We start from the raw sequence: 24,014 nt of genomic DNA, 5'->3' as shown, positions 1-24,014 counted from the left end.
TTAGGATAGAACAATTAAAAATGCAACATACAATTGTGTTTCATCATAAGCAACATTTAATATAAAAATCACTTATTGATGCATTGTTTATTAACTCATGTCAGCATATTATGAAAAATTATTAATTCTTTTAACCATCAATATATATTTGTACAAAATATATACTTAATATATAATAATTCATCATTATATAATAATTATAATAATTATTATTATCTCACGTGCAACATGAATTTATAAAATAATTTGGTTAGATTGTGAAAAGTGTTCAACCGCAATGACACGAGCCAAGTGGCTTTTCTCTCGTTGTATAATATACTTTGTAATATTTAACAAATGTTATAATAATTGTCCAAACTAATGCTAATTACATGATATCTTTGTTCTTTTGTAATGTATAAGAATGTTTATGTATTTTCTATCCTGAGAGCTACACAGTCGCGTTGTAAACGAATGAGATACAATAACTTACATCTGTAGCATACGTATTATACATACATAAACGGTTTCACTTTGTTATATAACCAGGAAAAACGGGATATAAAGTACATACTACTTCTCTCTTGGAGTACTTTGTCATATGTATCCGATAATTAAAATAAATGACATATATCGATTCTATATCAACGCGATGCAATCGAAATAAAAGTGATATAACAAAAAAATTAAATAATTTATATTAATGTATTTAAATATAGAGTTTGTTTAACATTTAAATAGCAGAAAAATAATTTTAATACATTTATAAACTAATATTGTGTGTGTGTGTGTGTGTGTGTGAATGTTGTTGAAAGTAGCTTAAAAGAAGAAAAAGATATGATTGATGATATTAAAAATATATAAAATATTGCAAAGTCTAAAAAATCTTACTTTGTGCATTCAAAAATTGAATCATTTCTTTTTCTCAAATTACAGTTTATCACTTTTATTTGAAAAATTTAATACCTTCTTATCTGTGTCTTTTCTCTTAATGCGCGCACAAGAAATATCTTGTATCTTTCAGTACATTTTTTTGGACCTCGATGAACATGTATTATGCGATATGCTATGTCTAAAGGAATACTTGTGTGTTGCGGGAACACAGTCAAGATAGGGTAAGAAACAAAGTGATTTTGCTTTTCAGGGAAAATACGAAAGTGGTTTACATATGTCTGGTATTTCCGAAATTGATGCCGCTTTGATTAGCACCCTTATTACTACCGTATTGTAGACTTATCACACCTTGTCCGGCCCTGAGCTGTTCCTCCGTGAAATTGCGTACATTCTTGTCTGCTTCTTTAGGACCGATACTTGGTTTACCATAATTACCCGCCTATAAAAATACATCGAATTGTAAACTAAATAATATTTTTTTGGTATATATTAACAGCACATATTTTTAATTTAAATTTAATTGGCGAAAAGATTTATATTTGTTTACATGTTTATATATAGAAATAATTGATGTTTTAACAATTTTACAAAAAGAGCGACTATACAGATTGGTAAAGAAATATGCATGGAATTTTCAATCACATTCGGTATATCCATGTTTATGAAATGATACTGTACCTTTCTTCCAAGAGATTGTAAGCAAATAACAACGGAATTTAAATTTTGTCTTTCCCAAAGATCCACGGTTTGGAAGGTCTCCTGTGGCGGAACACCTAATATCTTCGCAGCCTCCAAAAAAGCATTTATATTTTCCATGCACTTGAAAGCTAACGATGTCTTGTTAATTTTCTTTACCGAACCCTCCTTGATGTCATTCACCAAGCTAACAGAAAACAAAGATTAAATGCAATTAACATATAAGTGTTTTTGCCTCGCCGACGATCTTTAAATCGATCGGCCTTTTTTTCATTAATTATTCGATTCTTTAAATACATGCAAAGTAGGACGCCGTCCTTCAGGGTTTCGTAAAAGTTGTCCATGTCCCCGTTGGTGTTTATATTTTCGCCGGTGATTGTTTTGATCCATTCCAGACATTCCTGCGCCAGTTCCTCGCTGTATTTACTATTGATCTGTAACATAAATAAATTTGTCATGTTATCCTCTTAAGAGTAATACGCGATAAAAAATGCTGTTATATTTTTGAGTTTTCGGTTGCAGGATATAATGTCGGCTTTGATATTTGTAAAGGGCCGCTTATTAATTATACGGTATTCTAGTGTGTACCAAGTAATGCATCCTGTAGGGGCTGCAACTTGACTGAGTACCGACCGGGGGGAGTCACTGACCTATAACCCGTTACAACAACCCGTTCAGTTTATTTCTTTCAATGTGCGCATCTCTTCTTGTGCAAATACAAATGCTATCTCATTTTAGGAAATTCATAATTTTTTCATAATGTTTATATGTTTGTTACTTTTAGATATATAATTTCTAATAGTAAAAAGATCAATTTGTCAAAGATTTCATCATTAAATTATAATCGCTCGTCTAAAAGAAATCAACAAATACGCATTTTTATTCGGACGAACGATTTCTACCTGCCTTTATACGTGATTGCCTAAAAAGGAAAGGTTTCCAAGCATGGACCGTCGGTATTCATCTTCCTATAGCTTGCATATTCCGTTAGATATACGGTGCCTCGGATCGTGATGCATTTCCAGGGACCCATCTATGTAAAGGGTGTCCCATCACATTCCTTTCAACAAGTTCTGAGTTGAATCTGAATTACTCAGAAAACATGCTGTCTTATTTTAATCTTCAGTATCTTTATTACTTATACATCTTGATTATCAAGTTTCATCTTAAATTCTATAAAATATTCTATAAAAATTCTATAAAAAAATCACAATTACGTTTACAATTAAATAAAAGTTATAATTTTTCTGCATCTGTGTGTATATCAATGTGCGTATATGTACGTCTGGTGTCCGCGTGAAAGTGTTTTTATAGCGGATGCAGTTTCAGGTTTTCGGCGCATCACTATAAAGTGATTTGACGCCAGCGCGAAACTATTTCTACGGCGTGTTTCCTCTGAAAACATTATCGTCCATAAAGAGCATAAATGAACGTATGTAATGCACAGATGTATTGCATATACATCTACATATCATTACGTATGAAGAAGGTGCATTTCAAACGTTTCCTCGATAAAGATCATCACTCGAATTAAAAAAAAAAAAAATCTTTACAATATAAAGTCATTTACAATATTAGAAGATTATCAGATGTTATCATCAATGTTAATTTCAAAGATTATGGAAAATGAAAAGTTTGATACAATTTTAAGACCTTAAGTGCATTAAAAAATGTTATATGATTTGATTAATATCTGAGCTCGGTCATTTACTTTTGTTCCGCATAGTTGCACATTCCTCGATGATATCAAATCGCATTCTCTTTTAAAGAGCATACGCGATAACGTGTCGTGGCCATCGTCAACAATATAAAAGAACGCGATCACTTCTATATTTAGAGATTAAGTAAGCGCACGATAATTTAATTAACGTGAAAAGAGTGACAAGTTTTAACATAGACGCGAAAAGACACGTGACATTTTGGACCGCTTTATCGTACACGTGAAGCACGGTGCAAACTATGTGACATAAATTTCGAAGACTCTGCCTGATTTTAAATATCTCATTATCGTCAAAAATATTTTATAGCTTTGTTTGTCTTTAAGATAATATTGTGAAATAGATTTTTTTTATATAAAATATATAATTGTAATATTTAATATGATTTTAAACATTTCTTTCAAAAAAAAAGAAACAAATTTTTTAAATATTAGATAGTTTTTTTGTTACTAAAAATATTAGAGTGACAAGTAATTAAAAATTAAAAATATTGTTGTAACATTATTAATAGCTATAGTAACTGTTTAATAATAAATTATATTAGTAAATACATAAAGATAACAATTTATGAGCCAAAATAGAGAAAAGAAGAATTTGAATTGTAATTTCATATATTAATAATTATCTCTATAAGTGTAATATCACCCGATAACTGTCTATCTTATCAATATCAAGGTTAACGCTGGTAAGAATAATCAGTATTATGTATAAATATATATTGTATGTCAGAGACGAGAGAGTAAGTCAAACCAGGCAATATTTATTCAAATTAAAAAAAAAAAATGTGCAGTGAACTTTTTGAAGTAATTTATCAGTAATTACATATTTTATACTATTGATTAGTTTTTTCACTTATTATAATATATTAAAATTTGGAAAAGAATTATATTTTTAAAGAAGATTATACATATACATTCGTGGCCGCATAAAGATTTTGAATAAAAAGATCCAAATGGAATTTTAAATGTAAACATAAAAATGTTTATACAAGGAAGTTTTTATCTTTAAAGTGTGTTGTGCAAATAATTCTATTTAACAATACGATCAGCGGTAACGGTTATCTCGTATTGAATTCCACGAGACAAGTTTGTCGTAGCCCTTATATATAGAGAATATATATTATATATAATATATAATATATATTATATATAGATACCGGATGAAAGAAAAGAAAAGAAGCGCAAGAAAAGAGATGTGTACGAAGATTTTGGGCACATTATACGATTTTGAATCTCGAAGCCTTTCAAATAGATCTTCCTTGTTGGAATTATGTGTTAAGATTACATTCTTCGTGTAAATTGCATAAAGCACTCGCGTTGCACGCAGCTAGATGATGGCAGGCATTAAATTAGTAAGATTTATCAAGATTAATCTTGTAGATTAGAATTATTTTTATATTGGTTGTACACGGTTGTGTTTTACACGATGATTCTCACATTGTTTATCATACATAAGAGCGCATGAATTGTTAGAATCTAAGAATCGATAGCTTCGATTTTTTTTAATTTTATCTCGATGTTTTTTTTTTTTATCTAACATGTCGTTCGTAATTAAATGCGATGTTATCAAGCTTTCGTATTATCCAGCCATAAAGAAATAATTTAAGTGCATTAAGAATGTAAAGGGTCAAGTTTGAAAAAGTTTTTACAAAAGGATTTGTAATTTTAAAAATTAATAAATGAAGAATTAAATATAATAATAAAATTTAAAAATTACGATATGTTTTTATCATGTGCTTTTAGACGACATTGACTCTTATGTGTAATATTCATGGTCGCAAGAATTAGGTCAGAGGTCTGTTGCAGTCAACGAAGCGCAAGCCAGATTGAATGAATTGCTTGATTATGTCGCGATGAGCAGAGTCGTTTTGCTTATTGACTAGAGTGATCGTAATCTTGCCGAATGTTTGACGGCTGAACGATATCGAAACATCTTATAGCTGCGACTAATAAAAATACGTCAGTGTTATAAGTTGTTAATAATCATATAAAATAATAATAAAAATAATAAAAAATAATATATATCTTAATTTATTTACACGTACAGATATATATATATATATATATATATATATATATATATATATATATATATTAATTTAATTTAATTGCGAAACGCTGAGAATTAATATACTATATCATTAAAAAATATAATGGAATTGTTTGTATAAGCAATTCTCCCGTTATTTATTTTTGCAACTTTTCGAATGCGGTGATTCTTCAAGGATGCGCGAATATGCAAGACTTTAAGAACTTGATTGATTTGCATGTTAGTATGGCGCACCTCTTGGTCGACGAGTAGAGGATCTCCTTTCTAAAGGAAGTTTGCAATCGTGCTTAACGACTGCCCTTAAAAGGTGCACGCTCGTTATGAGGATTTAAACTTATCGAACACGTATATATCGTCAAAATCGTTGACCTACTTAAGTAAGACCGATCCATTACATAATCCCCTTATGTGACTTGTCCGATCATACGCGTTTCTCGACGAAGTTAAACGCATGTTATGAGCAAAGGTTGCCTGGTTGCTCTTGACCGTATAAGGACCTCTAAACGAGAAGAGAGCGGTCAGCTCGAAAGAATATTAATACCGTACATATTGGAACATATAATAATAAAAAGATTACATGTTATTAAAGGAGATACAATTCTCTTATATTCAATTGTACAAATTGGATATTTCTAGATCTTTCTGTAACATTCTCATGTTGTGTATTATCTATATATAATATTATCTATATATTCGCAATAATATATGTAATAAGTAAAGCAAAATTTTTTATAATTTTGTGTTAAAGTCACAAAGCAACTCGACTTAATCATCTATGTGTTATTGACTCTCACATATATGTGCGTATACAATGTATGTATATGTACACAAATTTCCATACTGACCATTTAAGAGCTTGAATACACATTAGAATATTCATCATGACGGAATAACGTCATCTTTAAATTCGCATGAGCCACGAACGCGATCTCTTCGAGGTTTTGCACGTTATAAGAAATTGCATTCACTTCGTATATGAATGAGTAATAAAAAACGAGCGAATAGTCAGTGTAGAGGTATGAAATAAAATAATATATAAATGTATATATGTACACACATATACACGGTGCGTATGTGTTTTATAATTTTAATTTATCTTTTAATCATCAACATATTCTTCAAATACGATATTCTTTCTCAAAAAGATAAATATAAATTAATATTTGTTAACTTTTTTTATAAAAATAAAGTATACACAAAATTTACGAATGGTAGGTTTTTGTGCATGGAGAACTCTGTTCCGACCTCAAGTACAACTCGCAAGAGTCATGGGAATCCATAGCCACTACTAATTGAGAAGAATGCAAGGTCAAGGTGTTCTGTCGAGGTCATGGCGAAGTCTTCGAAACTCGCTCATCTTGTGCACTCTATAATTTATTCATGATTCTATCATAGTCGATGATATTACGTAGCCAAATTATTTATATAAACGAGTTTATGTGAAAAAAAAAATCTTTGAATAAATTATTCAGAGTACTGAAGATTCTCATCTATTGGCAATTTTTGCAAATTCAAAATTTAATATAACAAATTATAATTATAAAAAAATATCGTAATATCGATTATGTACCATTTTTCCTAATGTTATATTGCTACAATTAATTTCATTATCAATTAATCTCTATTAATATATGTCTATAATCTTTTTCCTCTCCTTTCCCTTTTTTATATGATATGTCTGCACAATGCGACTTCTATTTTCTGTTTTTAATTCAGTTATCAATAAATACTATTTTGACAAAATTTTGAGTTTATATTTAAATTTTTTACAATTTTGACTTGTTTATTAAATAAAATATTACCAATGTTTTTCAGAAAAATATGTACTACATAAATAAATAATATTTGTGAATTTGATTATTTTTAAAATTTTTTATCATATTAAAAAAAAAAAAAATTGTTTTTCATCGATTTTGTCGAGTTTAAAAAATTAACTATTAAATTGCATTTGTTTTTAAAGTTTGTATTTTGCGATCATTGTGTAAATAAAGGCGTTACACACATAGGAGTGGCTGGGTAATTTACTTGGAAAGAAAATCTTTATTTAAGCAATAAAGCATATGTGCAAAATATCGATTAAATTAAAGACTGTAAACCTTATGTCATCCGACGGGAGTATGACATAAGAAAGAAGCTATGCTGTGGAATGAGTCACAACGTAGAGAAAGTTTTCTGGAAGGACGAAACTTCACGATCTGCGTTACGTTTTCTTAACATTCTGATCTGACAAGTTAAGTAATTAGGCAAGTGCTTCCTGTAACAATATCGTTTCGTAAACACAGGATAAGTAGCTACTTGTATATCCTTCTAGAAAAACTTAGCGCAGAGTGTATGATAATGAAATTAAGTTGTAAGATGTGAGATATTTATGCATAAATAATCAATAATATTTAAAGTGTTGAAAGTTTCATATTAAATTCGTGAAAAATTAAAGAAATAAGCAAAATGAAAATGAATATATGATCATTCTATTCGCCGATTCTGACGTATGTATACATTTCCGGAACGCGATAATGCTTTTATCAGCTGTAATAGCTCACGTAAATGACATGTCGAACGCGATTACGACGTTTCGCGAATTTAGAATTAGCTGAATTGGTTTTACATTTCGAAAGTGAGCTCTCTCTATCTGATATCTTCTTAAAGTTGGAGTAACTAATATTCCGTTGTATATTACATTTTGTTACTGTTTTATCATTAAAAATTATACAATTATAATTATATTATGACGTACAAAAAGGCCTTAAATACTTGTTAGTCTTCAAAAATTAAATTTTAAAATAAAATTTAAATTTATATTAATATATTTTATCGCGTAATTTAATTCATACGTGACTTGATTTTACTGTTCCATTACTTTAATAAAATTTCAATTTTAAGCTAATTACAATCTTGATGTAGAGTTACAAGCTTAAAACCAAAAAAATTCAAATTGTATATCAAATGATTTATCAGCTGTTCGCATGGAGGCGCGTAAGAATAATAAGGCGCGCGCGCGCGCAAAGAATCCTTATTCTTCATTATTCGCTCCTAGAACGGAAACCACTTTATTCTACTTCCGGCCGTTAATACAGATATCCTCTTTGGGGATGAAGCATCTCTATTTTTAGAATACGGTTATAATACTACACATTCATCATATGGCATGGTATTCGGAGAAAAGACTGTACTGGCAGTAAGTTACTGCGAAATCATAATTCCGGGGAAAAGATTATTATACAACAAAATAACATAAAAGATAAGAGAGAGAAAAGATAAAAGAGAGAGTTACATAAAATATATGTATATACCTAAAAAGTAAAAAAATAGTTTATTTGATTTTATAAATAAAATAATGATGAAATAAAGAGGATAAAAAAAATATGAAACGCTTCAAGATAAAAATATATTACAAAAAATCATACAAATTCTTGTATGTTATCTATAGATATGTATTTCTGCCTCATCACAGGTACATATGTGCTTTCGATGTAAAATTGCAATATGTTGACTTGTTTCTTTCTTTTAACCATGTTAATAATATCAATTCGAAGGGCGCTGATAGAAGTTGTAAACATGCTTTGCAAAAAATAAGTTTTCGAAATCGTAACGTTTATGATATTCTCTCACCTGATGTCAGTAACTATCACAGTAATAATCATATGTATTTATTCCTCCGTTAGCTTGTGTAAACAGACAGGCACATTGAACTCTAGCAATGAGAGATAGTGGCTCACAGGTTTTAATTTATAGCACTGATAGCAATAATTATGTCTTTAACTCTACTTTGGAGTCATGGCGTGTCGCTGCTGTCTGAGAATATCATCGTATATTTATGGATATATAGTGATGGAATTTTTAATAAATGATAAAAAATGTGATGAATTTCAAATTTGATGTATAAATTTCTTTTTTCTTTGTGAGGTTTTTGTGCTGACAATTCACAATGTGCAACGTCACACTTAATCTTGATGCATACGCGTCACTACATTCTAAGACAAATAATTTTGTACCGGTGAAATATAACGAGCTAGTCTGAACTGCATTCCACAGACGATAAGCATATCTTACTGTAGTTCATAATGAGTGTGCTTCTCCATAAACTTATTGCGACAAATGTCAATCAGTATTGTGATTCATAATATATATATATATATATATATATATATATATATATATATATATATATATAATATTTTCATCTTATTAATTTTCTTAGTCTCTCATTAAAATGCGAGACAATTTTTTACAATCATAATTTTATATTTTTTAAATATTTTACAAAATGTAAAAATTACTATTTTTCTATTATAAATTAAAAACATATATTTTGCGAAAAATTCAACTGATGTATTGTGATTGTATTATCGAAAAAATTGGAGAATGCAATTTTTTCAAACTCAATAATTTTATCGCGATTTTTCAATACAACTTTAAAATATATTGTATATAATTTATTTAAAATTTTGTTGTAAATTTTTTATATGTATCTAGAAAGAGATATAATAGTAAAATAGGAAAAGCAACAAAAATTTAAATTTATAGAATTCACAATGATATTTTGAAAATCGTAGTATAAAGAGAATGAAAAAAAAAAGACGACTGATAAAAATGACTCACTGCCACGTATACGGTAACATTCAGTATATTTCCATTCTTAGCGAATATTGATGATGAAGTGCCACTAAAGTTTCTACTCTTCTCGAGAATGATGATGTTATATGTTTCTAAGTGCAGTACTTGAAGTACTCAATGCGGGAATGTTAAATGCTAAAACCCACAACCCAACCACTGAAAAAATTTTACTGATAAAGAAATTTCTCTCAGTATATAAAAGATATATTCTTCTTTACTATTCATTAAATAGCATGAATTTTCAAATAAATTTTGCACTTAAAACATTATGAAATAAACAACGTAAAAATAATGCACGATTTTTTTTACGAGAAATAAAAGGCAAGCAGATGAGCATTGATCATGCTTCTATGTTTGGAGAAAGATGAAAGATATCGGCTCTCGTTGTAGGATAGCGTAATTTCGAGTGTGGCAGCATGAGAGAGAGAGAGAAAGATATTGAGGAGAATTTTATAGAGGGGAGGAGAGTTGTAGCACGAACAGAGTCGAAGTGTACCATGGTCACCGGGTTTCGTGAGGGACGCTCCCTTCTTCAGTAACCGTGTGGATCTCATTTTAATTCCCCCTTGAAAGAGACGACCGCTTAGCAGCTGTTGCTGCTTACGGAACGAAATGCAATGCTGAATTCCGCAAAATACCTGAGGTGAAGAAAAGGAATCAATATCGCAAAACAATCAATCTTTTATAAGGGTGCATAAATATTAACTTTTTTCTTTGTTGATCACACACTCAAATTGATGAAGTTCATTAATTTTTACTTATGATTGTCTTTATAAAATGTACAGAATATCGTAGAACGTTCTTGAAACGTTATAAATTTTGGATTTTATTTTTCCTTAGTAGAAATATATAAAAAAATGCAATTTACAAGTAAAATTAAATTTTTAATATGTGCAATTTTCATTATTCGCAGTGTTGATTATCGTCAGATCTTGATTTACAATAAAATTGCATCCAATTGTTTATCGTTATTATTTACGTTGAATGCATAATTTAAGTTATATGATTATTAAACGATTTATGTCAATAATTTTTGCATTCTGAACGCGCATAAAATAACCAAATAATTTCCATTTATTTCTTAGTTATTTCTTGGCTAGCAAGTTAAAGTAATAACGTTTTCGTGTTTTTTTTTTTATATTTCGCGCGTCTGAAATAATCTTATTAAATGAAAAATACGCGATACATGTCTTATAACTCTTTAAAGTATTTATTTTTTTTATTTTACGATAATAAATATAAAAGGAAAACAAAATATTTCTAGCTCTTTTATCATGCCTCAAAAATTTGTGAAAGATATCTCTTATCGTTTATCATATAGGTCAGATTAATTTATGACTGTGCAATAAACTCTCAAAATCGTATCAAGCTTGCTTTATACACAATGAATTAATTCTTTAAGATTTTTCTCTTAAAAAGGGTATTTCATCATCATTTATATTTCCACAAATTTTACCTCAGGTCATATGTATGTACTTGAATAAATACCATACGATTAAGGTACTTGCACAAGTTTGTGTTACAAAGTGACTTACGGCTGGCAGGAATCATATCGTCTCAAAGTTGTGAAAGCGGGCAAATGTATAGCACACATTTAAACACAGCTGCGAGATAAACGACACGCTTGTATGGAACTTAATGCAAAGGCTTGCCAAGCTGGATAATATATTGCGAATTTTTCTTACTCGTTGCCTGCATTTCCTTTCTCGGTACAACGATATTTCTTGTAAAATCATAATGCATTTCGAAATAGCTGTACAATTGAAATTATATTAATTAGTAAAATAAGAATTTCTAAAATTGCAACAAATATGAGATATATGAAAAAAAAGATAATTGTTTAAAATCTAAAATAATTTATATCACTTTCCACTTATTCTGTTGTTTATACGAATTTCTCTTGATGCTCTCACAAGTTTATCTACATGGTAGAGATAAGGTAAACACGAGCTACGTGAACGAGTGCGAGGATGCGAGTAGCGAAAGCCTGCCCCATTATTTACTTTGTGTGCCATATTCGCATATTATTTGGTACGCAAACTCTTCGTCTTTTTTTTTTTTGTAATAATATATTTGACAGACAAATTGTGATCACGTGCAATTCTCTCGAAATAGAGTTGTGTAGCAAAAGATTATATTTATCAGACAATTTCTTATACAAACAACTATGTAAAATAAAAAATAATGTTAAATATATAAAAAAAAAATGATGAAATGTAATATTTAAATAAAGAAATTTAAAAAATATCTTCAAGTAATTGATTCTGTTTTGATATAAAAAATATAGATATTTAATTATTTAAATTGTAACAATATTGTTTGCCATAAAATATTTCAAAAACTAGAATAATTATTCTACGATTAAAAATCGTAGAATAATAATAATCATTCCACTTTAAGATATTTATATATTTGACGTATTAACTTATTACATTAATAACAATTAATAATGTCTTGACAGTATTTCCAATTTTCAGAATTTCGATTATTTATTCGTTTTTATATCAGTCTAAACTCTCATCCCATCTTAAAGCCACATTGCAAAATATACAGATAAAAAAATCAATATAAAATAAATCGTAATACTTTTTTTTTATTTTTTTATTATTTAATAGATTTAATTATTCAATTAATGATATCAATTAATGATACCTATTAAAAATGTGATTATCACTTCTAAAAATGCCACAATGATAATTAACGCTTCATCGAAAGATATTTCAATGCTAAATCCGCTTTGGTCCTGTCAGCTGAGGCGAACAGCCCTACAAACGCGCAATTACGAATTTACGTACGACGTACAGGGCTGCGCGTCTGCGCCCTGCGGAAATGCACCCCCAGTAGGTCGAGTAGGTCCACGTACCCTGGCGGGGGGGATGGGGAGGGGGGTGGATAAAGTGGCTTGACTAGGTCAGGGTGGCAGAAATGCCAACGAACGCGCATGAGAAATATCCTTTTTGCGCGGTCTCTCCTCACCTTTCTCTGCGCCTCGGCGGCAAATCCGGACTTGGCAGCTCTATTACAGGCCATTTCTTTTTTTTTTTTGCTTCTGGAGGATCGTCGAACGTGCGCACAGAGCCTCTGTAACTTATAAGGTAGTCGAGTAATCGCGGGTTTTCAAATCTCGATCGCGCGAACACGACACTCACACTTCGGCGGTCGCGGCTCGACTGAAGAAGAGAACCGGCGGCGGGTTCGGCGACGAGACGGCGCGACAACACGCTCCGCGTCGGAGTTTCTTCCACGCACCCATTGGCCGCCCGCGCCTAAGTATCGAGCACTCGTTCCGGCGGCGCGTTCGCGACACGTGACCTCCGTTCTCCAGACCTCTCCGGAGATGACGTCAGATGATAGACGGAGATTCCTGGAGACGAGGAGGTACGAAGGTCTCTCCCTTGCGCGACATTTCCATTAAATTGGCGCGCACGCCGGCGGTGAATATATACATATCCGTTTCTTGTAGATGCATTTTTTGCCTGTTTTTTTTTTGCTTCTTCAAAAAATTGGTATACATTCTCGTTGTAAAGTTTTAAAGATAGTTTTAGAAGTTTAAAGATAGAAAACGTAAAAAAATGCAATTGAAAATTAACGCATTTTTAAACTGTAATAAAAACTTATAGCTAGGATTAAAAAAATAAAGAAAATGTTTAGAATATCCGATACGTAATACCTTATTTCTTTGAATTTCTTTATTGAATGAGTAATTTGTGTTGATAAGGGCGCTGTGAGATATAAAATCCAAGCTTTTTTTTTATAATTACATAAATTTATAATTGTAAAATATAATTATATAGAAAAATTTAAATAAACGTTATCCTTTTTTAAAGATTTTAAATAAATATTTTAATACATACTTATTACTTTTATATACTACAACGTATATATAATACAAAAAAAAACAGCATTCAATGCAGCGCAAAAATTTCGCTATAATAGTCCACCTAATGGGAATTTAGATCATCTCTCACTTGTTCTTTCTTCTCTAACTAATTGTAAGCTGGAGGTGACGTCAGGCTCAGAATTCTGAGAACTAGCCTGGTACCGTCTGAGAATTCAAAAACTCCTTATTCAGTTCTCGCGACTCTATATTAGTTTTTATGTCGTATTTTATTTTCTAGATATTATATTTTGTTCAAGAAAATTGATAAAAAAAATTTAAAATCAAATAAATTCAAATATTTAACCAATATTAAGCAAAATTTGTTTGCTAAGGAAAGTTTAATTTTCTTTTGATATTTTTTCTTTTAATTTTTTTACATTTTATTATTCTCTCTTGCAGAAAATATATATTTTAAAATTTAATTTTAATTGATCTCTCTCTCTTTCTTCTTCTAAGTTTCAATCTGACAATAAGAAATATAATTAAAAGATTTAGCTATATGTTTCTTGTTGGAATTGCTGCAATTTTTCGCATATGTCTCCTTCGAGTTCGATTATGATCGTCCAAGAACGAGCGACCTTCTTCGAGGCCTTTAGGCTTCCTACATGAAGCAAAAAAGTGCCCGATAGGTCATGGAACCTTCGATAGGATATATGTAGGTCCGAATGCCTTTGCCCGACTGGTCCCGATCGTTGCTGCTCCTCGACCGCACGATGGGAATTTATTCTGGACACACAAAACTGGTGTCACGCTGGTAATTTATATATATGATATGTATATGAATTGTACATTAAAGTAATAATATTTTAATAATATTTTAACTGTACAGAAAGGAGTTTATTTATTTAAAAATATTATGTAATTTTGCGAACTCTTATTATATATTATTTTTAATATATTTTCGACGAATTTTTATCATTGAAATATTAATATAAGAATTGTGAATAAAAGTTACACGTTATATAATATTAAGTAACATTATTTTTGGTACGGCAATACAAAAGAAAAGTATAAAACGCGTTATTATCTCATTTGAAACATTGATTATATGAACATAACTATAATGTAACGCGTTTAGCTCGATACTGAATAAATGTATGCTGCATTTAAAATCAATTACGATCGACCTTGGTAACATGCACTAAATTTCTGTTTATGCACATTGATACACATGTCACGTATCGATGACTCAATCGCCTGTATTGGAACTTCTACGGATAAACATACGTGTATCTTAAGATGCGGCTGTGGCAGAATGTTAATTCTGTTTTTACAACCGAGAGGGTAAAATATATATTTCTTGTTCGCGAAATAATTTTTGCAATGATTACGTCAAATTACGTTTTAATAAATGTACGATTTTATTATTTTACACTCGCGAACACATACGTTGCATATATAAAATATAATCCGACGTAATCATATGTAATCATATATATATATAAAATATTAAAAGTTTTAAGTTACAAAATATCTTTTAAAATATTAAGTATTAACTTAAGTTTGTGTGTATTTAATGTATTGCGCTATAATAAGCTTAAATTTTCAGGCTTCTTTCATGATTTTCGTGTCAAACATGAACGAAATTGCAGCATGAACGAAATTTGAGTTAATGGAATGCGTTTTTAAGATATGCTAGAATTCTCCTTGCTATATTTCTGGAAAATTACATGCTGCTCATGCCTGAAAATATCACTATTTACTGTCAAATAACTTTTGTTTTTTGTTAAAATTAGATTATTTTATTTCTCTTTGAATAATCTGTATAACAATTCTTATTATATATATATATATATATATATATATATATATATATATATATATATATAAGAAAATAATATTTCTCTTTATTTATTGTCACCATATTAGTATCAATATCTTCGTATTTTTAAAATAAAATAATATATTTGCAGAATAATCTTTTTTTTTAAAGAAAATTACATAACATTTTGCATAGAATATATAATTACATAAAATAATATGTTGCATAAAAATTGTAATTTATTTTACAAATGCAATGAATAAGAATAAATGGAGTAGATTTTTGTGTTAGATAATTCCATGAATAAAATTGTTATGTTTGTATATTTAAAACACACACTAAGTCAAGTCTGTGTTCGTTGTTCACTTTTTGCTTACTGGTTCACTTACGATTTCTTCCGAAGGATGGTTAAAACCGGATCAAATGAATACCAGTTCAGGCAACGTCCTTGTAGAAATGTTCTGATCGAGAATTCACTTTTTATATCGATGCACATTTACATAATCTTTTTGTATTAAAACTTTTAATTTCACACATTAATATATTTAATTTTAATTTTATTAATATTAATTTCATTATTCAATATTTTATTGAAATTGTTTTATTAGCTCTCATGGTGTAAACAAAATTATATTAATATAATTGAATGTTTCTAAATATTTTTATTTTTTGGATTTTCTAAATATAAAAAATCAACATCTGCTATTTTTTTAATTACAACATCTGGCAATATATAGTTTTCTGAAATATTATGGCGCCATATTAATCCTTATTCTAAACAAAAAGAAGGCACGTGCCAAGGCTGCTCGAAAAATACAGATGGTAACATTTTAAACTTGACTTTTTCAGATGTACCAGATGTACAGAACATGACTAAAAGAAAAGAAGCAAATAAATCATAACCAACTGCAGACTGGCAAATAGGACATCTATTATAAAATGATCATGATTTTTTTTTCCATATTTTCGGCGCCGTCTTACTACGCCATTGTTTAAAGTCAAAGATATTTCAAACTTTGACTTTAACATCAAATTAAATAACAAAGAAAAATTATGTAAATGTAATGAAAACGTTATTAACGTATTAAATATTTATTTATTTTTTTTTTATACAAGGTATTTGTAAAGTCACACTCATCACGTTTTACATTTTAGAGTCTGACGTGCCGCTGCTGCTGTCGCAACTTCCATCATCGCTTCTTTATTCTCGCAAGTAAGATACAGTCTACATTTAGTTTTTAAATATATAATATACGGAGTGTTCCAGAATTAATAGTAGAAAAAAAGAGGTATTCTACAGGTCAAACTAAGGTAAAATTGTCCTACGAACATATGTCCAGAAACACACCCCCTCAGACAGTTACAGACTCTAAAGTTTTTCTCCAAAAAACTCAAGTTTAAACAATAAGCAGAATATATTTCTGTAAATGTATATATTAAATAAATATATTTCTTCAAGAAAGCAAATATATCAAGGAAAACTCTTCTTAGAAGTTTGGAGCATTGTGCAAATGAATAAGATGCAGTGAATAAGGAATTTCAAAAAAGATTGGACAACATAGAAGACTTTGATGATAAGAACTCAACCAGTTTAATAATATAACAAAAATTTCGCACGCATGATAAGAAAAGGTAAGGAAATATATAATGTAAATAATGAAATAATTGTAATGTTAAAAAAAAGATTTATAATAATTATTAATAAAAGATTTATTAATTATTTATAAGATTGTAAATAATCAATTTTAAAAAATTTTAGATTGACGTAAATAAACAAGCCTTCGAAAGAACCAACTTCAATAAACAAATCTATAATGGATGCATCACTATTGTGTAATGCGGTGAATAAGGAATTTTAAAAAAGATTGAACTACATAGAAGATTTCGATGACGAGAACTCAACTAATTTCAATAATGAAGTGATTGTAATATGTTAAAAAAAGTTTTATAATTATATAAATAATTAATTTTTTTAAATTCCAGATCGACGATGCCATGAATAGATGAGCCTTCGACAAGAATCAATGAAGAAATCTATAATTTCAATAAATACGTGCCACGAGATTACATGGTGTTGGTTGGATTACATGGTGTCGTAATGTAAGTGATAGAGGCTGCAAATAGGTAACTACGTAATTCTGACAATATTGTCAGATCAATACTTAATGTAATGGACAGAAAAGAAAAAAATATGTAAGATTTTTTTATATCCATTATTATTTTTATTTAAGCATTTTGTCCCATATCATTTCAGTTATATTATAATATATTACAAGTAACGTAGTTACCTGTTTGATGTATGCAGTATATAACTCCATTTTTATATATGACTAATCCTCTAAAATTTTTTAATGTGTTATATTAATGTATGAAATCGCAAAACCAACAATCTTTCAACAGATTACAGATGGAGCTTGAAAAAACATATTCGATCATTTTACACTCTATAAAGTGAAATCAATTTGTTTATGATCTAACGGCAAATATCAATACATTTGTTACGTATTATTCGACATTTGTTCGCAATGTTTATCGAATTGGTAAAATATGATATTCTTTTTCGAAGATATGTATTTTACATTTTGCAAGCAGCGTTTCCTCGTAATATAATAGTAATATAATAGTATTATTAACATATGGCATCTATGATATGCGTAAAAAAACGTGCTGCGCGCGTTTAATTTACTCAAAATATAAAAATTATCCGCCAGGAAGCAGATCGCAGACTGATCACTTAATAATAGAACCACGATAAGAGCTCACATTTTAATAATATCGCGATGAATATTTTCTAGACAACTTTATTACATATTAGAGAATACAGCCTACAGTTTATTAGTTAGGTACTTATCAATATACTCTTAGATATATAATAACATTCGGCAGGCTTAAATAATAGACATTGCCGTTTAAATTTATTTAAAAAATATGAAAAATCATGTAACTGGATAAAAAATAAACTTGAAAGTTGTAATGCGCATCGCTCTCTGTTTTATTATAAAAGATTCTTTTTCTTTCATGTAATTATATATGTAAAATTCAAGAGCGTTGAGTACAGGAGGTCAGATATATGAATTCTGTCTATTTCCCATTATGTGTCGTCTAGAATCGCAACATGTGTAAGTTACGTCGAGGAAGAGCCCGTGGCAGTGAACAGAATGGGTATGTAAATATAAACTACGATCTATAATAGATTATGTGATTTGATACATTGCTTTTGCATGCATTGTTAATGATATTTCCTTCCATATATTCTCCTTTATTCTCATTATATTTCTTAATTGTTTGTATAGTTTAGCTAGCAAGCATAACAATTGATTTCTCATTACAATTAGTTTTATGATATGACATGTCAATATGTAGTAAAGTTACTCTCAGGGGACAGCGCCAAAAGTCAAATCATAATCGTCTTATTGATATAATCCAGCTATAGAATGACGTATATCAAAACTTATAAAATACCCGAAACCACCACACCACGAGACGAGTCCCCTGACCCTGCATTTGCGCGGCAGATATACCACGTACTTGTCTCTGATATGCGTATTAGAGCCAGACTTGTGTGTTATTGGTCAATGATTACGATTATTAAACGTTTACAATCATGGATATCAAATGGATAGCACGTCGATTTAGTCGACTTTTAGCATCATCTTGTATCAGCATTCTTCGATGAAATAAATTTCCCGGTTACAATTGTTATTTGAATGCCGGTGGTGGTGCTCGTTGTCCGTTCGTTTTCGATGTGTCTTCTGTCATGACTGTTACCAATTCACCTACAGCTTTTCCTAAGTCCCCTAAAATAAAAAGAAAAGATTCTTTACTATCTACTTACATTTTCTCATTATTGTTTCTAAGAGTTTTAGAGTTTGTATGCTGTTAAATTCATAATTTAAATTTAGACAATCAATGCATGCACACATATTTAGAGATATACCAGAAAAACAAAAAGATAAGCGTGAAAAGAAATGAGTCAAAAAGAATTCAAGCATATACAGGTATATAGAATATATGATTAATATTAAAGATTTATTATATGCATTAATTTAATTAATGCATAAGATTGTTCTCATTGCATTATCCATAATTATGAACATATGTGTTTTATTTTGCATATCTTGTATTAATATATTGAAGCAAATTTTAAGCCTCTATAGGGAGAAGCATAGTGATCTCACCTTACATCCATTCTGTAGCGTGAAAACAGGAAAGCAACATTATTTAGGTTATATCAAGCAGAAGTGACACATGCATTATAGAAACTGAACATATAAGTCGATTATACTACATAATTGGCACACGATCACATTTTCATATAAACTGAACGAACCTGCCATGTGCAATAGATTGCCCACATTATGAGCAACACTGTGAGAATGCGGCGGCGGCGGTGGCCTCTCTAAACTGCTGACTCTGCCCTCGTTCGAGTTTCCACCACCTATGTCCATATACCCAATAGCAATAAGCTTATCTAATTTTCAGTGTTTAATTAAATGTAATATCTAACAAGGCGTACAATAGGGACTTTTCTCATAATTAATACAAATGATGCTAAAAAGTTACATACATTATTCTAATTTTGCATTGCATTTTCAGTCAGTTTTATTACATTTGTAATATTAGTTAATAATGAAACCTTCTCAGCGACTTTATTAATTTATAAAATTTTATTAATTTTATAAAAATAGGATTTTGGGACACATCAGAAAACAATTTGTTTCAAAACATATAAGCAAGATTTGCTATTCATTTATTATGTCACAGATAATCTGATTAAAATCATTGAATCCCTATTGTATCAATATGCAGTTAGTATAGTACCAATAAAAAGATGTTAATATCCGGTTGTTGCAGATCAATTGTAGTAAATATGTATGACAATCTGATCGTGTGATTGAATGCATTAATAGCGATCCCCAATTAAAAAGCTTTGATTTATCATCTCGTATTATCATTTGTCCAAAAATTGTCTAAACTTGAACTGGAATGAAATTGAAGTGCATTATACCTGGAGAATCATGATAATGGCCATTCATTTTTGCTGGAGAATCGGTCGCTAATTGTGATGCCGTTACACTTCGAGTTTGTAAAGTTCCGGTCTTCGACGGTGAAGAGGCGTTCGGCTAAAGAAATTTAGATATAAAAATTGATCCATGTTTTCTAATATTTTTATTTTACATAATTAGAAAAATTAATGCTAAAAAAAAATATTTCAAATGCAACATTTTTGTGATATACCTCATCTAGAAGCTGTCTAAGTCTCTGTAGCTGCGCTTCCAATTGGCGATTATGGTCCTCAAGTAATTGCATGCGCGCTTCTAATCTTCCTTTATGCTGCCTCAACAACTTAGCTTCCGCAATCATATCGCAATCGGGTTGCCTAGTACTGTGACCATCTTCTGGTGTCGAACCCGGGGTTTGCTTCGAGCGCAATCTTTCATATTCCGCTTGCAGCGTTGCATTCTCCTCTTCCAATTCCCGTATCATAGCTTCGAGCTCTTCCCTCTGCTCGGCATCAATCGCGGCCATGACTTGAACCGGACTTCTTGGTACGTTAATATTGTCGCCACCATTTAGACTTTGACAGTAGTGTGCTATTAGCTGATGTTCGTCGTCACTGTCCGGTGTGGAATTACTTCTTGTGCGCGAAAGTTCGACCTCGGCAAGTCGAGAAGCATACATCTCCAGACGAGAATGCATGTCTTGGCTGAGAGAGCTGTGTTGGGGCGAAGGTGCCGGACTTTCCAGCGCGTCTCCTTCTAATACAGTCTGCACAGGCAAATAGCCAACTCTAGGATGTTTCTTGAAGTATCGTTTGGATTTAAATTTGTTACGCAACGCACGTGTGAAGTCGCGTACATCTTCACCAGACGTCGTCTGTAAAGAGACAAATGTCATTCAATATTCACGAACCATTTCTTTTGATAAGATTTAAATGATATAAAGATAAACATCCTACCGCAGTACAGTATTCTTGCATTGGATGTGTCAGTTTATGATTTTTTGCTTTGCGTCCTGAGAAGAAACAGTTCTGACACATGTCGAAATTGAAGCATTTCAAGCAACGGTATCTGAAATTCAAATATTTTTTATGTCAATATGTTTTGACAATTTTACATTATCAACTTTTTCCAATAAGCAAATTTAAAAATTATCTTACCTGAATCCTATGATAGGATACTCCTTGCATATATTGCATTTAGCTTGATGTTTGGCCGTTTCTGCCGCGGATAATCTATGCAGCACTGGTAGCCAGACCATGCTTTGCGGTTCTTGCTGCAACCAGCTTAAAAAGTGTACTGCCTCTATCTCGTTCTTATCTTTTCCTGCCTTTTCGAAGCAGCTGCGAACACTGGGTTCGATGTTTGAACCTCCGAATGCCGCGACTTCACCCAATTGTCTCGGCACTTGTATGCAGTCATGCAACAAAAGTCCTAATTTACGTTGATCTACGAGTCTGTTAGGATCCGCGATCAAGCGGAATAGGTCTGTAAAGAATACAAAAGCGTTTTTAGATACACATTAAATATACTTATGGACTATTATATTAGAGAGAATTTTGATATCACTCACATCTGTACTTTTCTTCCAAATGTCCCTTGCACAATAAAACTAGACCGACTTTGAATGAAAGTACTCGAATCTGACCAGTGCGTTGGCTGAAAATTATAACACAAAATTTTATAATTATTGTATTTTATAAAAAGACTAGGAATAATGTCTTGAAGATCACTAATACATCTAAAAAATTGAAGAAAATCTAAAGTATATTAAATTAAAAAAAATGCATACATATGAGAACAAGACATAAGTCTGATTTGAATAATAAAAATTAGTATATATCGATAGTTTAATACTAATTATAAAATATGTTCTTCCGTAGAACGTACCTATCATATACATTGAGTAACCAGTTGATGGCCAAGTCAATGCATAACGGTACGGACACCTGCGCCGGATTGTCTGCTGCGATTACTTCGTACAGTGATGTTAGTACTGTTACCATATCGGGGATGTCGATCAGTTTGTCATTCTGTGCCCGAAGCCCGTGTGAATCAAACTGTTCCAACGCGGTGGAAAGGCTCAACATGTCCACTGAAATGACAAATATAAAACATTCGTCTATTTTATAAGCTTTTTTTATTTTTATTTTATTTCATTTTTATTTTAGATATTAAATATTATGAGACATCAAAAAATAAAAATTATCAAAGAATTTTTATAGTATCGGTCAGTTTGGTAAACGTGCATTGAATGTGTTGAAAGAAATAAGATCTAATATCATTGCGCAACAATATGTCACTACGGACACATAGAATGTGATTGATCGAGAAAATTACGATAGTTAATAAACACACGGTGCTAACCAAGCAGTAATAAAGGAATGATTAATTATTAAGAGATTGTGCAAATACTCACGGCACAGTCGTTTCTGAACGGTACGCAGTTTCATGGCGGTTCGATATGCAGAAAAGCGAACTTCGTTTAAGTCCGCAAGAGAAGACATCAGCTCTATCATTTTCGGATGATCCCAATGCGTAGTTTCCAATTGATGGCTATAATAATTAGATTTCGTTTAAATACTTAGATCTAATTATATGCACAAATAAATATAATACATAAATGTAAAAATCTCAATAATTTTCTAAATCAGTTTTTTTTCTATATAAATTTTAAATTTAAAAAAGTTTAATGTGACACTGTTATGTTTCTCTATAAGTTAAATTAAAAAATTATGAGATATATATAATAAATATTGATATTATTAGATATTATAAATATTAATAATTAAATATTGAATATATTTAAATGTTTCTTAAAAAATAGTCAATTGTATTAGAGAGCATATAGAGAGTAAAAGCTCTTGATCGTGTCAGGAATAACCGTGTTGCACAGTTTGGGAAACTCAAGGCGACTATACGAGACGCAAGGAAGATCGATTACTTGATATAGTAAGGCACTTTGGCGGGTGTGAGGGCTCTCTCCCATGGTGGTTCTACGCTGCTCGCGAGGAAAGCCTGACTACCCGGAGTGCTGCCATCCTTCCCGAATCCGCTTAGCAACTTGTAACGTTCGTCAACCGCGACTTGCAGCACCTTCCACCTGCGAAAACACACGAAAAAGTTAACATCGCGAATTCATTCTGAATTCAAAGCAAAGAACGTCGTCAAGATAAGTTCCACACATAACGGCAATCTAATTTTAAATGCTCGTCTTGATATCAGTGATATTTGTGCAGAGAGTGATGAAAAAAAAATCTTGAAATCCTCACATGTTTGTAAAGAGGATATCAGAATATTTCTGCAGCATCCATATGTTGTAAAAATAAGATTTGTAAAATTGATTCCAAATTGCTCAAAGAATCTGTCATTAAAATTAAATTCTATAATTTGAAACATAGTGTATAGATGGATATGCTGCA

The 24,014-nt window shown here is 30.5% G+C and overlaps 2 protein-coding genes across 10 annotated transcripts in view; both read right to left on the bottom strand.

Moving 5' to 3' along the window:
- Positions 1 to 28: 28 nt before the first annotated feature.
- On the bottom strand, positions 29 to 13,147 carry LOC126850059 (myophilin). Its single transcript, XM_050592682.1, has 4 exons — positions 12,927 to 13,147; positions 1,867 to 2,003; positions 1,552 to 1,756; positions 29 to 1,312 (listed from the first exon to the last, which is right to left on the bottom strand). Exons 1-4 carry the CDS (start codon positions 12,978 to 12,980, stop codon positions 1,142 to 1,144), a joined length of 567 nt encoding a protein of 188 aa, XP_050448639.1. The 5' UTR covers positions 12,981 to 13,147; the 3' UTR covers positions 29 to 1,141.
- A 4,644-nt stretch (positions 13,148 to 17,791) lies between these two features.
- The window catches only part of LOC126849941 (dystrophin-like), a 392,976-nt gene continuing 386,753 nt past the window's right edge, over positions 17,792 to 24,014 (bottom strand). For 7 of the 9 annotated variants that reach the window (XM_050592375.1, XM_050592379.1, XM_050592374.1 and 4 more), the window contains 10 exons: positions 23,537 to 23,695; positions 23,012 to 23,148; positions 22,483 to 22,687; positions 22,166 to 22,251; positions 21,753 to 22,080; positions 21,552 to 21,663; positions 20,831 to 21,469; positions 20,601 to 20,715; positions 19,923 to 20,030; positions 17,792 to 19,389 (listed from right to left, as the gene is read on the bottom strand). In XM_050592375.1, coding sequence (XP_050448332.1) covers positions 19,292 to 19,389; positions 19,923 to 20,030; positions 20,601 to 20,715; positions 20,831 to 21,469; positions 21,552 to 21,663; positions 21,753 to 22,080; positions 22,166 to 22,251; positions 22,483 to 22,687; positions 23,012 to 23,148; positions 23,537 to 23,695 — 1,987 coding nt within the window. In that variant the 3' untranslated portion in view covers positions 17,792 to 19,291. Of the gene's footprint in view, positions 19,390 to 19,770; positions 19,783 to 19,922; positions 20,031 to 20,600; positions 20,716 to 20,830; positions 21,470 to 21,551; positions 21,664 to 21,752; positions 22,081 to 22,165; positions 22,252 to 22,482; positions 22,688 to 23,011; positions 23,149 to 23,536; positions 23,696 to 24,014 lie in introns of all 9 variants that reach the window. The other 2 variants (XM_050592380.1, XM_050592381.1) reach the window with 2 other exon arrangements.

This window comes from Cataglyphis hispanica, chromosome 5 (genome assembly GCF_021464435.1).
Source record: "Cataglyphis hispanica isolate Lineage 1 chromosome 5, ULB_Chis1_1.0, whole genome shotgun sequence".
NCBI classification, from domain to species: Eukaryota; Metazoa; Arthropoda; class Insecta; order Hymenoptera; family Formicidae; genus Cataglyphis; species Cataglyphis hispanica.
This window is presented reverse-complemented; position numbering and strand designations above follow the sequence as displayed.